The sequence below is a fragment of the Pimephales promelas genome, chromosome 23 (genome assembly GCF_988280905.1).
Source record: "Pimephales promelas chromosome 23, fPimPro1.hap1.1, whole genome shotgun sequence".
NCBI classification, from domain to species: domain Eukaryota; kingdom Metazoa; phylum Chordata; class Actinopteri; order Cypriniformes; family Leuciscidae; genus Pimephales; species Pimephales promelas.
This window is the reverse complement of record NC_142791.1, coordinates 27,451,849-27,471,288: the sequence shown is the minus strand read 5'-3', so window position 1 is coordinate 27,471,288 and position 19,440 is coordinate 27,451,849. Positions and strand designations below refer to the sequence as shown.

Below are 19,440 nucleotides of genomic sequence, written 5' to 3'. Positions count from 1 at the left end.
AGTCTTTCATTTCCTCCAGGTAAATAAGAAAAGCAGCTTCAGGAAATCTGGGCTCGTTGGGGAGAGTAATTGTTCTTCCGTCAGGGGTTGAGAACGCCGGCTCTGAAACCTCTCAGCTGATGATGAGGAGACGGATGAAGAGGTCGGCTGTCATTTCACACTCTGTGTTTTCTCAGGCTCAAAGCGGCAAACATCGGAAAAACACGCCTCTTCCTACATTATTTCAAAACTCTAAATACGTACAGTACCGTTATAGACAAATCACAGCGATTTCTGACTGAAATGAACACTAGAGGCAGAAAATCACTGTCAACAACATTTATTCCTTTTTCACAGAAAGTTATGCAGGGGCAGATTATTGATTAATAGACTTAATTTGTGCTGTTCATCTCTCTTGGGTTGATTCGATAGGTAAGCTTGCAATTCGATTCTGATCTTGATTCCCGATCCATTAATTTGGCTAAATATCAGGTACAGGAAACAAATCTCTCTCAACTAATGCTGAAAACATACAGAAAAACTTATTATTAAAGGGTTAGTTCACCCCAAAATGAAAATTCTGTCGGTATTTACTCACTCTCATGTTGTTCCAACCCCGTAAGACCTTCGTTCATCTTCGCAACACAAATTAAGATATTTAAGATATTAAGATCGCTCCTGCATACAGTCCATAGGCTTCTTGAGGGAATGACTCTTGCTGTCCTCGAAAAGTCATTAAAGACATCGTTAAAATAGTCCAAGTGACTACAGGGGCTCAATCTAAGGTTTATCAAACGACGAGAACACTTTTGTGCGCAAAAAAACAACAAAAATAAGGACTTTATTTCAACTATTGGTTTATTTCTCCCTCTGCGCGAGTCAGGTTACTAGTTTAATAGCGTAAGCTTCTGTTATTGTACGTCACACGCATCACACACACATGACCAGCGTCGGCCAATAGTGAGCCTACGTGTGACGTACGCAATCACACTACGTTAACTGACTACAGGCCCATGGAGAAGGAAGTGAATAGTTGAAATAAAGTCGTTATTTTTGTTGTTTTTTTGCGCACAAAGTATTCTCGTCGTTTGATAAACTTAAGATTGAGCCCCTGTAGTCACTTGGACTATTTTAACGATGTCTTTAATGACTTTTCGGGGACAGCAAGAGCCAGTCCCTCAAGAAGCCTATGGACTAGTATGCAGGAGCGATCTTAATATCTTAATTTGTGTTCTGAAGATGAACGAAGGTCTTACGGGGTTGGAACAACATGAGGGTGAGTAAATACTGACAGAATTTTCATTTTTGGGTGAACTAACCCTTTAAAGGTTAAAATTCACAACCCATTCTTATAAAATGGATATAATGTGTTTTTTATAATAATGTTATGTTTTTTGAGTAAAATACATTAATATAGTGCAAATATTTAGCAAAATGCTCTTCTCTATAGTTTTCTAGCTATCTAACATGCTGTATGGTCATCGGATGTCTTTCCGTGAGATTGTTCATAAGCGATTTTATTCGTGTCTTTCTGCAGAAGACATGATTTATTTCAGTAAGCTGCACTAGGGCTGTCAATATTCCTCTATAATACTATTCGAATTCCATATTTTATGTAATATTCGAATAATATTTGAATATTAAATGCTCAAATTCATTCTATTATAGTATCGAATAGTATTGTTTTTTTAAATATTCAAATTATGTTCGAATTTCGGAATTCGTTCCAACAGCCCTACTGCACTGTATCTTTCACCGTTCCTTCTGGTGTTCTTTCATGCTATAACTAGTAATAGAGGAACACCGATCAGTTCACATGCGCTTGATTTGAGGCGTGTTCACATTACCAAAATGATGATTTAACTTTTCTAATTCTTGTCTGTTGACGCATCGTCAGTGTCCTCTTTCCATTTATTGAAGTTTCTTGGGCTGTTTTGGACACATCACGTGTCTTTCGTCTCTTCTTTGTTCAATCTGTTGCTGATTTGCATGATTTGCTGGCTCAGGTTTGTTGTTGTGAGCAGTTGCAGTCCTCTATAAAGCTGGATTCATCTCAACTGCAGTCTTCGAGTGGGTGTTCGGCTCGTCTGTCCTCATTTTAATATTAACGCAGGACCTCCTCTGACCCCATCGCTCTGCTTTAAACCCTATTAAACCCGACTACTCCTTACAGAGACCTGAACCTAATAAGTGTCTGATTTGAAACACATCATTAATGATCTCTCAAGTGCTTCCCAAGGGAAAGCCATAAGAGACTCGACTAACTCTCTGAGTTGATGTTAGCTAACAGCTTGATGCTTTGTGTAAAAAAAAAATAGGAAGCACCAACAAATATTGGGTTGATATTCAAATGATGAATGTTACAACTAAATCATGTTCAGCGTTGGTCCACCAGCTTGGGTAAAACCTTTCACTGAACTCACTGCATTGCATTTTGGGGTTGTCTTCTGTGTGTGTGTGTGTGTGTGTGTGTGTATACCGGGCGGTACTACTGTTCAAAAGTTTGGGGTCTGTAATATGTTTTATATTTTTTGAAAGAGGTCTCTTTTCAAGGCTGCATTTATTGGATAAATGATACTAATAATAGTAATAATAGTGAAATATTATTATAATGTATTGAATATCCAATAAAGTGTAATTTATTCCTGTGATCAAAGCTGAATGTTCAGCATTATTACTCCAGTCTTCATTGTCACATGATCCTTCAGAAATCACTCTAATATAGAATGATGCTCAAGAAACATTTATGATTATTATCAATGTTGGAAAAAAACAGCTGTGCTGCTTAATTACACCTTTAATTTGAGCCAAAATGTGATTGACTACCATTTAAGACATTAATTGTTATGCTTTCTGTTCACAGGTTTCACAATGGGTTATTTTTTTTAATGCATTTATTTATTTATTTCATGGATTTTCTCATTGCAATTATTGCTTATTTATGCAGTTATTTATGAGATTAATTATGCATTAATTGTAAATGCATTTATTTATTTGTTTTCATTTATTTATGCATTGATTTATTTAGTGAAGGTGCTTTGATGCCTGAAAGTGTTGCCTAGATGGACAGCCTTCTACTGTTGGTCTCCATTTATCTAATGCGGTTTATTGCTGGTATATTTTGACACTTTGACCAGCTTTATTGTTGTTTTTCTCTTTTAGCTCTTTGACTGTGCTGAGGAATTGCGTGCCGTAGCATCTGGCAGGATGAAAAAGATCGATTGCATGGTGACAGACTCCCTGGGGACTGTGAGTGCATTTCAATACTCTTTCACTGTACAAAGTGTAAAATGAGGAATGAATTCCCATAACGGGAATCTTGGGAATGAGGTGAAGCAATAATATGTTTCTTTAATTTGTTATAGAGAGAGTCTGTAGTGGTAGAACAGTGGTCGCAGCCTGCGCTCTTAAAGTATGTTCACTACTCGTGTTTTTTTAAAATTTAAATTGCAATCATTCTTTGCCTCTGAGGTCTGATGACTCATTCTGGGAGCTGAGACATGTAATATTCAAGACTTTGAGAGCAAAACGGTTTGAAGTGAAGTTTGCAGAATAAATGCTGATGAAATGCACCTCTGATTTTACTCATTACAGCACCAGAGGCAATTATACTACCTTATTTAAAGTCAAAATGAAACCTATTTACTTTCTCAATGCACGTTTCTTGTATTATTGTGAATAATTCATCAGTGCACGTCTGCATGTTAGTCTCTAAAAAAGGTTTGTCTGTATAATCTTCCTGTAAAATGTTTTACAATAAATTTTCGATGGATAAAATCAAAATCGAATGCCGTCCTATACTCAGAAATATGTTCGCTGCATTTTTTAACTTGGTATTTTTGTCTTGATTTCCAATACAAATATCTAAACATTCTCAAATGAAGATGCATCTTTAGAAGCAAAATTACTTAAGATGTTAAAGGGCACCTATTATGGCATTTAAAATGTTCCTAATATTGTTCTGGGAGTCCCCAACAACAGTTTTACATGAATGCAATGACAAAAAACACTTTATTTGTCTTATAATATGCATTTATTTTTACCTGATTTGCTCACCGACTCCCAAATGATTCGTACAACGACTCATTTTTCCAAAACACTCCTTTGCGTGACGCTAATCGGCGGTGATTGGTCAGATGACCCAGTTAGTTTTTGTTTGTTAGCATAACGCATAAACATATTGATAAAGCACTGCAGTACAACAAGACGCTCTATTCTTTATGACAACTCCAATAACAGCGACAAACATTTCACATATTTAAAAACAAATTGACATAGGAGACCTAGAAGCTGCGCTGAGCGTAACTTAGACACACACACACGCACACACATAATTATTGCGCCTTCCCTCCTCGAGCCCCGACGCTACAAAACCCATAAAAGCAACAATTATTAATAATACTTACAGGTTGTGATTCGAAGGAGGAAGCTGATCCATATACACTTTACCCAGTAGAAACGTGTATACGTTTCTGATTGGTGCCGCGATTTCGGCGGACTGGAAATGAGCTTGAATGAGCTCTTTGCCAGACTAACTTGCAGAGCAAATCTAAATTTGCCAGAAGTTGTCTGAGTTTTCCCAGGCTACCCTGTGGTGGAAATCCAGCTTTTAATGTTGTTTTTGTGTCTATGCTTTAATGAATATGTTGTCGTAAGTGGACAGCATTGTTGAGTATTTCCTCCTTAAAACTGCAGTGAACCAAAGACAGTCTCAAAAACACGGTGTGAAATCGCTGGTGTTTCTGACGTCACAAACGACCTTGTAACCAATAAGGAGTGAGTTTCTATGGTCGCAAGTTCCGTCGTTACCAATAGAGATGGCTAACGAATGATGCCTTCGGGAAACGCACCCCAGATCAACGTGTGATCGTCAACCAGAGTGAGTGAGTGGAGGCGGGCTCATCTTTATATTCATAGAACCGCACATACTAAATGAGGCAAGGGTGTCCAGGGTGTCATTCAAGATATTGTAAGGCATGAATAAGTTTTTAAATATGTAATTTTGCTGATCGAAGATGAGTTTTAAGGAATAAAATTAATATTTTAAAACAAAGAAATAAATCTGCCAATGGGGTCAGAACAATAAACTTAATTCAAAAGGAAAGCAAGTTTATTTATCCGACCACATTGGCAGATAAACTTTATTGTTTTCAGCAAAAAACCCACTTATTTTTGATACTGTATTCTTAACATCTTTTGCATTTGCTTCTCAAGTAGTCCAGGCAAAGTAGCGTTTTACGACAGACTAATTGTAAAATAATTAATTTTTTGCAGCTTAGATCATTTCTATAAGGTGTCCAGATACTAAAAGTCCTAAGAAATCCTTGTTGAGTAAATATGTTAAACTCTCATCAATCCGAGATGTGTGCCAATAAGGCCAGGCAACAATACACCCCAATGCGGCTATTTTTTCCCTTTACTCCTACCAAAATGAAACTTTACACAATGAAAGTACCCATGAAAAGTATTTTTTTTTGCATTACAAGTTTCTTTGAAAATTAATTTTAATATGCAAATGAGCTATACACTAATCGAAAATGGCCAAAATACACCCAAATAGGCTTATTTTTTTTCCTTTACTCCTACCACAATAAAACTTTACAAAGTAAAAGTATACATAAAAAGAAACTTTTTTTTGTATTACAAGTTTTTTTTTTAAATGAATCTGAAAATGCACATGAGCTCCACACTTATTGAATATGTCCTAATGTGCAGAGGGAGAAACGCCCTTCATATGTATGACAAATCGGCCCAATCATCCTACTATCTTGATTTAAGAACGTACTGGAAAACAAGACAAAAACAGCGAGTAGGATATTCAAACATTGCAGTGTTGTGTTAACAAAGTAAGTTGGTTGCTCTTGCGAATCCCATTTCAATATGACTTTAAATTCACCAATGCTTTAAATACAGTTGTCAGCTCAAATGGTCCTTGTGCGCCCTTTGCTAAATGGGTGTTCTGGTCAGCCATGTGATTTGTGACGGAAGTGTGTGTCGCCATCAGATAGCTTTAATGTGACAGAGAGGTGCAAGATCAACAGAACCGCCACTTTCTCAATCCACACGTCACGTTCTGCATCGCCGGCTAGCATCAACGTCAAGCGTGAGCAGCAGTGCAGCTGCAAATCGTTTCTAATGCCTTTAGATGAGGACACACAGCACCGCGAGTAAAGACGAGTGTGTTCACGCCGACCACCTTTAAGTGCTTTTATAATTACGTGTCCAAATGTCATCTCAGAGCGATGGTGCGTGGAGTCGAGGTGGAGGGTGACTTCCTGGACAAATGAAAAATCACTTGTCTCAGTTAGACGGCAATAAGAGAAGCGTTGTAGCCTATGTCTCTTGCTTTTCAGATTTTTTGAGAAGTCCTCCAGTAATAATCTCACATGTGTGAGTATCAGAAGCAATCTCAATTTGAGTTTCTAATCAAATTCGTCCAAGACCAAATTATCTGATTACTTTTATAGCTTACTGTACATCAGGCTCATTTGTGTTTATCAGGGTTTTTTATCTTTAACTAAAACTAAAATCATAAAAAAATCATGAATTGAAATGAAATAAACAATAAATTAACATTTTTGCCAAGGCAATATTTCTTATTAATGATATAAACAAAAACTTAATAAAAACTGAACACATTGAGCTTTCATTTGTTAACATGAACCAAGAATGAATAATTAATTTTAGTTAATGTTAGTTTCAACATTTACTAATACTTTTTAAAAATGTAAATGGTATTTGTTAATGGTGAACTAACACAAACATTTTTAACTAACATTTAAAAAATTAATAAATGTTTTATTAAAAAAAAATGTTGTTGCGGAGCGGGCATGTAATTTTTTTAGCAATCAAAAAGCATGTCTAATTAATTGAAATCATGTATTATGAACATTTAAAAGAAAAAAATATATATATGAAAACATTTCCACTCTAATTCTGTATTGTGTTTTTGCTGGTAATAAAATTAAGCCATAAAGCACTAATTTTATCATAAACTTTTTGTAAAATAACATGCTACACAATGAGCTTTACTGTCAAATTTTAATTTAAAACATGCATTATTCCTTAAATTCCTTAATAATTTATTTGGATTAGTGTTAGTGTATTATTACATTAGGACATATCTATATTAACAGTAATATATTTCTGATAAAAAAACTGAACTTTTATTTTGACGGGTTGCCGCAATGACCTTTTGAGTTTCTGTGTGTTTATGTCATGATGATAGTTTCTCAAAAGAAGCTGTTAAATGTCCACAAAGTGACTTTCAGAGTGGATCTAGAGCCTGGAGAGGAACTTCATACACTTTTGTCTTCATATAGGCGAAAAACAGCGTAAGCATCACATGGTTCTCAATCTTCAGTGTTTATGTGTGTGTGGTAAATGAAACTGGGCATCTGCTTCACAGGGAACAAGGCAAGCAGGATTCGTATTTAAATAGTCTTTGTGGTTTAATATCCACACACACTAGTCTACATCGCGATTTGATGTAGGATTAAAAAAAAAATATGCTAATGCTGTAAACTACATAGGGAGCCACACATTACTAAAACATTAAAGGCTGTAGCCTACCAGACTTTAAACCTAAATTGAGATGCTGTTTATTTTTTAGATATAATAATCAACACACAACACATTGTATGAAAACATGTAAACTGAACATTAGGCAGTTTTTACATTAACTTGTGTTTTTACTCTAGTAATTTACACAGTTGTCATTTTCATGAAAGATATTTTAAACATACATTAAATAATCAAGATATCATTAACAGGTTAAGTAAAATATAATATGTAGGCTAACATAGTGCATTTATTTAGCTAACAAGAGTTCATTTATAGGAAGTTGTGGACACTGAATTACGTGCCTATAGACCTTATGCACCAGAGAAACGTGGGCGCCGTCATCTTTAGAATATTGTCTTTGAACTTCCGGTTCTGTATATTTGGCATATTTGGCTATGGCATCGCTGTCGAGGAGTAATTAGCTGGTGAAGTGGATTTACTTATTGTAGAGTTAACAAAAGTTATCATGAGCATTGTAATGTTTATCATAAGCATTGTAAAGCAGATGTCTTAACAAATGTCGAACGGGAATTTTTTTTACGAGCAGTTCATTCATACCTATGCAAGATCGCTGTGGAAATACAGACCCGAAGTCAAAAGACAACGAGCGCAACGCTGAAAATGGGCGGGGCTACATAAGGTCTATAAAGTGCCAAAGTGATGACGTCACTTTGTAGGACAACTCGGAAGCTAGCGGCGCATGGGTTCCGTCGGTCGAAAAGCAATGCATTTTCCCCATATACTTCGCAAAAAATAAGATCTGTGTTTAACAAACGGTTGTGACACTTACACGTTTTGTCTAGCAAGATAATCTTTACAAGTTAATCCAAAATGTATACATTTTGAAGCCTATATCTATTTATATATCTATTTTTAGTATATATTTAAAAAACACAGACACAATAAAGTTTAAAAAACCACAAGCAGGTTATAACTGTGTGTTCTGTCATAGATCAAAACGTGAAAATACGTAGAGGCTTTGTTCACCACAGACCTTATTTCAGGCGATTTAGCAAAAACCCATTCAAAAATCCCATAGGCTTTAGAGCGAGGGAACCGTAATGCTAAAATGCTAACTCACTTCCACGTTGTGGCCTACAGAGTGACGTCGTAACTTCGGCACTCTATTGAGGTAAATATAATTCTAGTGACAAGCTATGCTGTTAAATTGACGTCTTTCCGCTGCTGAAACACTGATTGAGCGATTACACGAGGTATGATGCCTTTCAGTAACTACACTATTATCTTTCAACATACCTTCATGTGTCTTTTCTGAGATGAACGCGTTTACTCGCGCGCCGCGTCTCAACGGAAAAAACGCTGCGCTGCCAAGACGCTCTCAAGTGCCCAAAGCACGGCGTCTTCAGCTGAGCATCTAGCGTTTTCAGCTGGCTAAGGCCGTGTGTCCACCAAAGCGTTTTTATCCAGCTGAAAACGCTAGCCGCTCTGCTGAAGACGCCGTGCTTTGGGCGCTTGAGAGCGTTTTGGCAGCGCAGCGTTTTTTCCGTTGAGACGTTTCGTTGCTATGATACAGAATATCCGCAGCAGTTTGAATGTTGTGACAGTTGGTCGGTGTGGTATTAGTCCCGCCCCTCCTCTACTGTGATTGGACGGCTGGGTAAAAAGTGACAGTGATGAGCGCTGCGTTTTATCCAAAGTTCAACATTTTTCAACTCCCAGCGACCAGTAAAAAACGCCGGGCGCTTCAGTGTGAAAAAAATGCTCAGCGCCTCGGTACGCTCATGGCGTTTAAAAAACGCGGCGCTCCCATTGAAAACAATTGAAAACATACGCCAGGCGCGTGGAAAAACGCTTTGGTGGACACACGGCCTTAGACTACAAAACTGAATTCGTTGTGTACTATACACATAAGACATGAGGTCTATTGAGCCGGACTGGGCGGGGCCGGGGTAGCAGGGGGCGGGGCGGGGCGTGTTTGGTTCGCAATGAGAGTATCGCGATTCGAATCTTGAGTTCAGTATCGCGGTTTTTCGGTTCGGTTCGAAAATCGTTACACCCCTATCCGCCATGCTTATTCGAGACTTTGCGAGATTTCCTGTGTTTACAGTCCAGAATCTGGTTCAAAATCTGTTGGTGTGTGTGTGCTGTCTTTGTCACATCATGGCACACCACACACTATAGGAGCAAAACTAGGATTATTTGTCCTCGTGTTTGTGGTCTATCACATTTTGGAAAAAGTGAATAAAACACTGAATAAGTAACAGTAATATTCGCAATAACATATCGCTTTACTGAATAATTAAGTAAACCTAATTTCTTAATTTATCTTTGTTAAGAAACCTGGCTACTCTCTGCTGTCTCGGACGACGACATCACTTCCTGTCGGCCACTATAACTTCTGTTGGTTGTTTTTCGCAACCCCACCACTAGAAGTCGCTAAAAATCACACACTGTACCTAATAAAATAAAATGAAAACAGAATAACAAAATAGCAATAGTATAGCAGATGCTAAAATAAGACTGGTGTGTATTTCTATTTACTAAAATGGATTTTAGGAGCTAAAGTTGATATTTAAATAAATGGAGAACTCCATTAAGACTCCTGAGCTTTGAAAAAGGTACCAGTCTGAGCAATAAAAGGCTTAATGTCTTTCCGTCTGTTTTTTATTGTTCATTCTGTATCTTTTAATGTCTGGTTCATTGAAACACCTAGAGCGCATCAGCTATGAATGTACCATTACCGCTGTTCCTTAATCAGCTCTCTGGCAGCACTGTAATCGGTGCGCTGTGATTGGCTGATTCTTGTAAAGGGCACAACCAGGCAGTGGTTGACAACATGCCCTTTTGACGAAAGCTGGGTTATTCAGAGGTTTGCGTTCATCTGTACACAGGCATGTCACGCAGCATCTGTCTGTCAGATAGACGTCAGCGTCCTTTTATCCACACGCACACACTTCTGCTGACCTCAGAGCAGTGCATTAGCCGTGGTGAGGAGTCCCACATGTTTGATCGCATCCTGATAGCTCCTGATTAAATCAATCTGATCTTATTAACAGTAATAGAAGAAGATCTTACCAGTAGTGGCCTGAAATGTTCAGGGATCAAAAGAAGGAAAAACAGCATCTGCTTTTCAAACGCACTTATCAAACTAACGCTCTTCCTGTATCTCTTTAATAGGAAATGATTATGGTGTTCTTTCGCATAAACGTACGCAAAATGACACTTGCCACGATCATCTTAGTCGGGTAATTGTCCAGGTTCACATTTTACCTCAAAGCAAAAATGAAAAATAGTTTGTGTTGATTTTATACACACACATTATTTTCCATTTTTGCTTTCAGGTAAAATGTGACCTGGACATCAGCACTTAAAAATGTATTATATTATCTAATTTACTATAATAATAATTAAGTTAAAGTAGTAAAACATATGCTATATAAATATATGCTTAAAAAATATGAAGCATAATATATATATATATATATATATATATATATATATATATATATATTATTTTTTTTTATTTTATTTATTTTTTTTAGAAAATTTGCTGTTTTTTGCAAAATGACACTTGTGATTATTTTAGTCAGTAAATCTCATGTCACATTTGACCTCTAAATTAAAAAAAAAAAAAATTTTTATTTTATTTTTTATAAAGAAAATGAAACCTACTGTATGTTTAGGACCATGTAGTTTTTTTTAAATTTAGATTTCTTTATTTCGACTTTCTTTGGATATTTTTTATAGTGAGTCTCATTACCACAAAATTGACTATAATATAGTCTAATTTTCTTTTAAAAATGTAATACATTAAAGCTGTACAGCCTATTGTGTCTCTTATAAACAGGCAGCAGAGATCATTTTTTACATTCATAAGGTTTGATTTTTGGTGAAGTATACTTTTTGAAAGGTGTCGTGAGATTCCACCAGTCACATGACCTCATTTGTCGACTCGTTGTTGTTGAAACTTCGCCAGCTCCTGAGGGCAGCACGGAATAACAATGGCAATACTTTCACAGAGTGCTTCTGTGAGTTATTGAGAGATATGTATGCATACCAGGCTGTGTCATTCTTTCTGTGCTGTAGTGTAATGGTGGCAGTGTGTGTGTGTGTGTGTGTGTGTGCATCGCCTCTGGTGGTGGCAGAGATTGTTTCACTTCTGTTGCAGTGCATTTGACGCTGACGGGTTGACACACTTGGAAAGGCTTCTTGTGTATGAGCTGCAGTAATGGGGATGTTGAAGCCACAGAGTCGAATGGCCTGTCAAAGACAACCCGGTTCGGCATACTAGATCTGACTGTGTACCCTTCACCCATCCCTGCCACTTACAATATCAGTGAGGCTCTCCTACCGCCGACCCATTTTAACAACCTCTAGCACTGTTTTCTTACACGTCCTGTTATGCCTGAAAATCTGAGAGATGCTTTTTACACTGCAAAACTGTGTGCTGTGTCATCCTGGGTGGTTTCTAGGGTGTTCTGAGTAATTGCTAAGCTGTTGCTAGGGTGACTTAAGTGGTTGCTCTATATAGGGTTAAGTGGTTGCCCCTGCAAAATTTGCTACCAGTTGTAGTTTTACAGTTGCAAGAATATTCTTTTGTTTTCCATGCTGTTCTGAGTGGTTGCTAGGATGTTTTGGGTGGTATCTATGTGGTTACTAGGGTGTCCATGTTGTTGCAAGGGTGTCAAGTCACCTTCATTTATATAGCGCTTTTAACATTATATATTTTTAAAGCTGCTTTACAGTGATAATGTAAAATAAAGTAACAGAGATTGTTCTGGCTTTACAGCAGCTCTACAATAAAGTTGTCCAGCTCAAGTTAGTTTTGATTGATTCACTTCCGTCGCTAAGATCATTAGTTATTAACTTATGGGCCAATTACATGACACCATTCTAACAGGAAACCCTTAATGTGTTCTGGCCTGTTCATTGATGCAACAGAAGTGTTTGGTGTCCGAGAACGCAAACGTTGAAACAGGTTACAAGATGCAAGCGTCGGAATTATAAGTGTTTTAATCTCTGCACAAACTTTTTTAAAAACGACGCTGATGGCGTGCACATAGGTATGCACGTTTGAATATATATTTGCGCAGGCATGTAGTGTTACTTTACAAATTGACTTCAACAAATGACTTGTCTGGCCTTAAAAATGTACAATACAGACTTTTTTTAAATCACATTACAGCCATGTGAACTGGAATTAATTTGGTAAAGGTAAAGGGAAGGCCTTCACATGGGAGAGACTAGTTGTTTTCCACTGAAAAATGGCAGTTGAAGTTTTTTTTGAAGTTGCAAGAGTATTCTGTTTGTTTCTAGGCCATTCTGAGTGGTTGCTAGGGTTTTACTAGGGTGATCAAGTGGTTGCTAGGGTTATTTTTAGTGGTCGCCCCTGCAAAACAGCCAGCCAGTTGTTGTTTTTCAGTTGCAAGATTGTTCTGTTGGTTTCTAGGCCAGTCTGAGTGGTTGCTAGGTTGTTTTGGGTGGTTGCTAGGTGGTTACTAGGGTGATCAAGTGGTTGCTAGGGTTATTTTTAGTGGTCGCCCCTGAAAAACAGGCAGCCAGTTTTCGTTTTTCAGTTGCAAGATTGTTCTGTTGGTTTATAGGCCAGTCTGAGTGGTTGCTTGGTTGTTTTGGGTGGTCGCTAGGTGCTTACTAGGGTGATCAAGTGGTTGCTAGGGTTATTTTTTTAACGGTTGCCCCTGCAAAACTTGCAGCCAGTTGTAGTTTTTCAGTTGCAAGATTGTTCTTTTGGTTTCTAGGCCAGTCTGAGTGGTTGCTAGGGTGTTTTGGCTGGTTGCTAGGTGGTTACTAGGGTGATCAAGTGGTTGCTAAGGTTATTTTTAGTGGTCTCCCCTGCAAAACATGCAGCCAGTTGTAGTTTTGCAGTTGCAAGAGTGTTCATTCGTTCCTACCCTATTCTGAGTGGTTGCTATGGTGTTTTGGGTGGTCGCTAGGTGGTTACTAGGGTGATCAAGTGGTTGCTAGGTTTATTTTTAGTGGTCGCCCCTCCAAAACAGGCAGCCAGTTGTAGTTTTGCAGTTGCAAGAGTGTTCTTTCGTTCCTACGCTATTCTGAGTGGTTGCTATGGTGTTTTGGGTGGTTGCTAGGTGGTTACTAGGGTTTTTCTTATTAATCTATTTCAAAAGAACATGTGACCGAGCCTCTCTATTTCACTAGCTAAATCTGATTTATTGCTCCCCGTCATTTATATTGTCCACAAGGTAAAAATTGCACTTAGAAAGACATCAGTGCATTCCTCAAACAAACCCACATATGAACAATAATAGTAGTAGTAAAGCTTGCCTTCGCAAACACCACTCATTATTATTATTATTATTATTATTATATAGACTTCAGGAGACTTTATGAAAAAATAATCTAATTATCCTAGGGGCTTTTTATTTGATTGCACCATTAAATTCAGACAGCACGCATTTTTTCCCGTTGTTTCTCTGAATGGAGTTGCTTATTACAGGATGACCCAAGTGCCGCAGAGCAGCAGAAAAACAAACAATAAAACGTCCCCAAGGAGAAACTCTTCTCTGCACGGACTTTCAAAAGAAGATGAGCTTGACCTACTTAAGAACACTCATAAATTCAGCTTAGCGAGAAAGACCCGGCTCACATCAACAGTAAACACCAGGCGTGGAGCAGGTGCACCAATGCTTTCATTTTGTTTTCTTCAATTATGCCCTTCACCTTATTCATACATTTGTGTGTGGCTTGCAGTTTTAAGCCAATTACACCAATGGTCCAGTGCTGGAGGACAAAGACTATTGAGCCGCGGACACACATTTAGCATGGTTAATCCTTCTTTTCATTGTGTTGTGTTACTAACGAACCCTTGAGAGCTGAGTCTTAATAGGCAGCTAATGTCTGTGCGACACACACAGCCACGCGCGCTTGTAAACACTGCATGTTTGGGCGGCAAACAATAACCAATTATTGTGTATCTACTCAGGAAAAAAGGCACAAAAGCTGTCACCGTGGTGGTACCTTTTCAAAAGGTACACCTTTTTGTACCTAAAGAGTGCATATTAGTACTTCTAAGGTAAATATTGGTACGAAAAGTGTAAGAATTGGCAAAAATATGACATTCGATCGATAGTATTGCGATATTTGGGCCACAATTCAATATTATTGCGATTCGATTCTGCGCTATATTGCGATTCATGTCCCCCATATTATTCAAAGGGATTACAAAAAATGAATAAAATAAGATTCACTTCAAATGTCACATGTAGTTCTGTGAACGTTATCTTCTACACATTAACTGAAGTGCAAAAACTTTGTCCTTGAACATTCAGGAACAGGACCTTAAACATAACTTAACTTAAATTATTTGAAAACAATAGAGTAACATAAAGCAGACATAATAGAGTAACATCAACCTGAGAATAATAATGTCAAGGTCTTAACTACACGCTTTTTGATGTAAAACAAAGTTTAGACACACTTTCGATTTGAAAGACGATGTCGTGTTCAACCGGTTGTGAAGGTGACGCCATTTTCATTTAGATTTGTTGTTGAATGCTGAGAACAAAGCACCGGAACCAGCGCCCCCTTTTGGATGTAATACTCAAGTGTAAATTATCAGAGTAAACTAATGGAAAAAACCCGAAAGTAAAACAGATAATTTTATAATTAAATATTGCAATACTTTGGATGCAAAAGCGAGGATGCGCTTATAAATCCAACGTTTGAAGTGAACGCGCGTTCAGAGCTAGCCAATGGTACAGATTATGTGTCCCTAAAGAACCCGCGTATCTAACAGTAGTTCCGCATTACATTAATTAATATGCACGCGAGTTTTATTTATGTTTATACCGCGTATTCTCAGCGTAAATTCGTGCACCGAACCGTGACGCACATACCTTTTCGGTTCAATACGAAAACATGTACCGTTCCACCCCTACCACTAATATTAATACTTAAATGATACATAAGATTGCTTCTGACGGCTACTGTCCCAGTGACAGCTTTTGTACCTTTTGTTGTGAGTGTGTAAGGGGATTTATTCTTCCCCACAGTTGGATCTATAAACAGTAGATGAGAGCGGCATCTGTATCTATTATCAGATTCACTCGTGCAGTTTTGTTCTGGCTGGTTTGTTAATTGATTTGTTTATTAGCCATTGCTAATGATGAATTATTGTGTCATGAGAGCATGTAATATGATGTTATCTTACATCAGCATTGGCAGATGCTTTGCCACGGTTGAAGCACATTGGTTATCAACTGGAGTTTGTATAATGGAGAAAAGATTTTCCAAGATAATGTATTATTTGTCATATCATGTCGTTAGATCATTATTTATTGGATCATGATTGAGCTGTTTTATTCTTTGCAGAAGTTTATAAAAATTTTGGTTTGTCAAATTTTAGGTTTTTGTTAAAGTTTACATAAAGCAAGTATGAAATAAGTGTTTGCTTTCTTAAAACACATTCTTGATTTTTATTAGAGTCAGACCGATATATTGGCAGACCGATATTATCGGCCGATATTAGGAATTTTCCAAACTATCGGTATCGGCAGTTATAATGGCGATAAATGAATATTTCAAAAATAAAATAAAAACGGAGGAAACACGCTTGAACCATGTCATGAGTGTTGGAGTTGTATAGTTTGTCCACCAGAGGGCACTCTACACCGTTCCTGTTGGCAACACTCGTTGAGTTGGTCACGAGACATACATTGCTTGAACAATTAAAAGAACATCCCCATCAGTTCTCTTAACTCAAATAAGCATGACAAAATTTGTGACTATCATGTCCAGTTTTGCTGCTGTTAAATAAGCCGAGAGTGAAGCGGAATTAGCTAGTAATAGTTACGTAACGTTGTTACATTGTAGTTGACTGAGACTGTCATATTATTTTAGTTAAAACTCATAAATAACTACAAATAACTAATGTTAGGGAAATCGGTTAATGTTTTGTTGCGCGTTTCTTAAATAAATAAATTAAATAAAAAAATATCGCCGATATATCGGATTTTAAAACCAACAAATATTTGTATCGGTATCAGCCTTCAAAATCCTTTATCGGTCGGGCTCTAATTTTTATTGTGAATAATTGATCAGTGCACGTGAGAAAAAACATGTCTATTATTTCATCAATAATGATATAGAGAAACGATATCGTTGGGATTACTTTCAGAACGATTTTTCATGTGTTCATGTCAATGCAAAGTGAATGGCACTTAAGGCCCTTACACATTGAATCCGAAATTCGCGCCCACAATTTTCGCAAGTTAAAAAGATAAATACGACCTCGCGTTATGTCAATCACGGCTCCGAATATTTCGTTTGTCATAAAAGATCGCATCCATAGCAAGCAGTTTGAATGGTGTTTTGACGATCCAGAGCCACCGAATCACGAATACGAAAAAAACGCATACAACAATATTGGACTCAGTGTGCTAGGACCTTTATACAGATGTTATTTCCAGATTTTCTGGTGCTCTAAAAGCGCACTTTTCAGTAATTTCTTCAGTTTATTGTGGTTTCTGTTTCTGTTGAATTCGCTCTTTTTACCTCTTTTTAACAATGGGTTCCTATGGAGACTGGAAAAGGACAGCATCCAAAGGGAAGATAGAATCTAATATTTTTTCATATTATGACAGTAAAATGGTTAAGAATGTAATTTCATGTCGTAAAAAGTGAAGCCATCCTGTGTTTTACAAAGTGCCTGAATGTTTTCTATACTCAGGTTCTTGTTAAAATCAGGAAATAAAAGGCTATAAAACCCTCTTTGGAAAGTTGTTTTTTTAGAGTGAGAGTGACGAACCAAGGCTCTGTCTATAGACGAATCCGGCGAAACTACCGGAAGTAAGCGGGCGCCATTACTGAGCTGTTGCTGGGTAGCGTTGCGCCATTGCCTTCTATTGTTTTAGTTGCAACTTGCGTCCACTGGAATAAACAGCTCGAGATTTACGACTGACACTAACGTTACAACGTTAGCCCTTGTATAATGTCGAGTGGGTAAACAGTTTCTGTTATAAATTGTTTCAATGGTGGCAGTAAAATTTCAATTTTGAAGAGAAAACATTGTGAATACCCCGGGTCGACTGCCCCTGTCTGGAGCCGTACGGTAAACACAGATTTCCTGGGCGAGTACAAGACGTGGACATTCGCGTATAATAACAATTATTTCAATGACATAAGTAAAAAAATATAATAAATGTGTGATATAGTGATCAGCAAAATCTCCTCTCTTGTTATTTTTTCTATTCAATTTACATGCTATGGTCATTAAATGGCTTTCCTGAGCTAAATATAACGTTATGTGACATAATTGTTCTCCTGCTGTTATATTGACCTCTTTCCATGGTTTAAAAACAGTAGTTGGTCATATTGTGTATACTTTCTAGCTGTAACGTTACCTTACCCATGCCCGTTGCAATGTAAAAATTAGATAAATAATGGACACAAATGAAAAACATGAATTTGTTTATTTGATTTCATTTATTTATTTATTGTTGCCAAATGGACAGATCTTTTTTTAGTTTCCTCGGTAGCAAACGTTAGCCTAGCTTGCTTGCCAAGCTATTTTCATAAATAATCTGTAAGATCGTTTGTACCTTCATCTGTGACTGGAGGCCAATGTCTAACATCATCAACCCAACAAGTCTGCCTGGCTGTAGCTGTCATCAAGGGTGCGTTATCACCTTATCTCCGAGGTTTGTTTACATCCCGGTGCATATGTCTATGCCGGTGTAACAGCTCAGTAATGGCGTCGCCACAAGATGGCAGCCTACACAAGAACGCTCGTCGGATTCGTCTATTTCAAAGGACAAAAAATGTACTTTTTGCCATTTTCAGATCCGCTGAAAGGTGTCTTCATACTAATGGAACATTTGAACATGGTGTAACCTTGAGCAGTGACATCATAAATACAGAAATAAACTGCAAGCATGCATCATGTATGCTATTTATCTTCACTCTTCATGCATCATTAGTCGTTAACATTATTCAAACGATTAACCACATAATTGATAATAATAGCCTCTGGCTAATACAGTAACGTTGCGCAAGTTTCACACTCCGATCAGACTCACCATTTCAATCTGTAGGGATCATTTACCATTTATTATTCCTATTCCGATCTCATGAGGATCCAGGTGAAATGGAGATGTTCTCCACACCAGCCAGCAGGGAAATACCCTCTGCATTTAATAAAGGGCTACTCGTATGCAGATTATTTTCTCATTTATTTCTATGCTGTTGGTTTAATCAAGCAGTAAGCCTCTGTTTCACGTTGTGTGTAACTGTACCTCGTAGACAAGCGTCCTCGACTGGCTTATTGCTTCTTCACAGGAAGAAACTCTTTTTTTGCACAGTATTTTTTTTATCTTGTTTTCCACTACAAATAAACATTCTTTGATCAAGACACATTGAGAAGCAAATTGACTTAGGATGTTACATCTTGTTTTCTGAAAAAATAATGTGAGTTTACACTTAAAAGAAGAATCTGCAAATGGGGTCACTTTAGTTAATTGTTTTATTATTTTAATTATTTAAGTTTATTTTTCTGACCACATTGGCAGATTTCCCCAATAGACACACACATACACACACACACACACACATATATATATATATATATATATATATATATATATATATATACACACATACACACACACACACACACACACACACATATATATATATATATATATATATATATATATATATATATATATATGTGTGAAGAGTTCAGATTTCAGATGCAAAAGCCTCTAAATGCCATTTGAAATTTTCTTCTAAAATGTAAAATGACCATTTTTATCAAGCTTGTATAAGTTCAGTAATTTCACTTAAATGACAATTAATAGGTAATTATCATTGCCATTTAAGTGAAATTACTGAACTTAAATATACAAGCTTGATAAAAATGATCATTTTAGAAGAAAATTTCAAATGGCACTTAGAGGCTTT

General features: G+C 37.1%; 1 protein-coding gene across 3 annotated transcripts in view; it reads left to right on the top strand.

Annotated features, from left to right (window-relative positions):
• Positions 1–19,440, top strand: part of LOC120483083 (3',5'-cyclic-AMP phosphodiesterase 4D) — a 280,021-nt gene that overhangs the window by 20,073 nt on the left and 240,508 nt on the right. For 2 of the 3 annotated variants that reach the window (XM_089126073.1, XM_089126074.1), the window contains exon 2: positions 3,142–3,228. In XM_089126073.1, the coding sequence (XP_088982199.1) occupies positions 3,142–3,228 (87 nt within the window). Of the gene's footprint in view, positions 1–3,141; positions 3,229–7,185; positions 7,314–19,440 lie in introns of those variants that run through there. The other variant, XM_039677953.2, reaches the window with a different exon arrangement.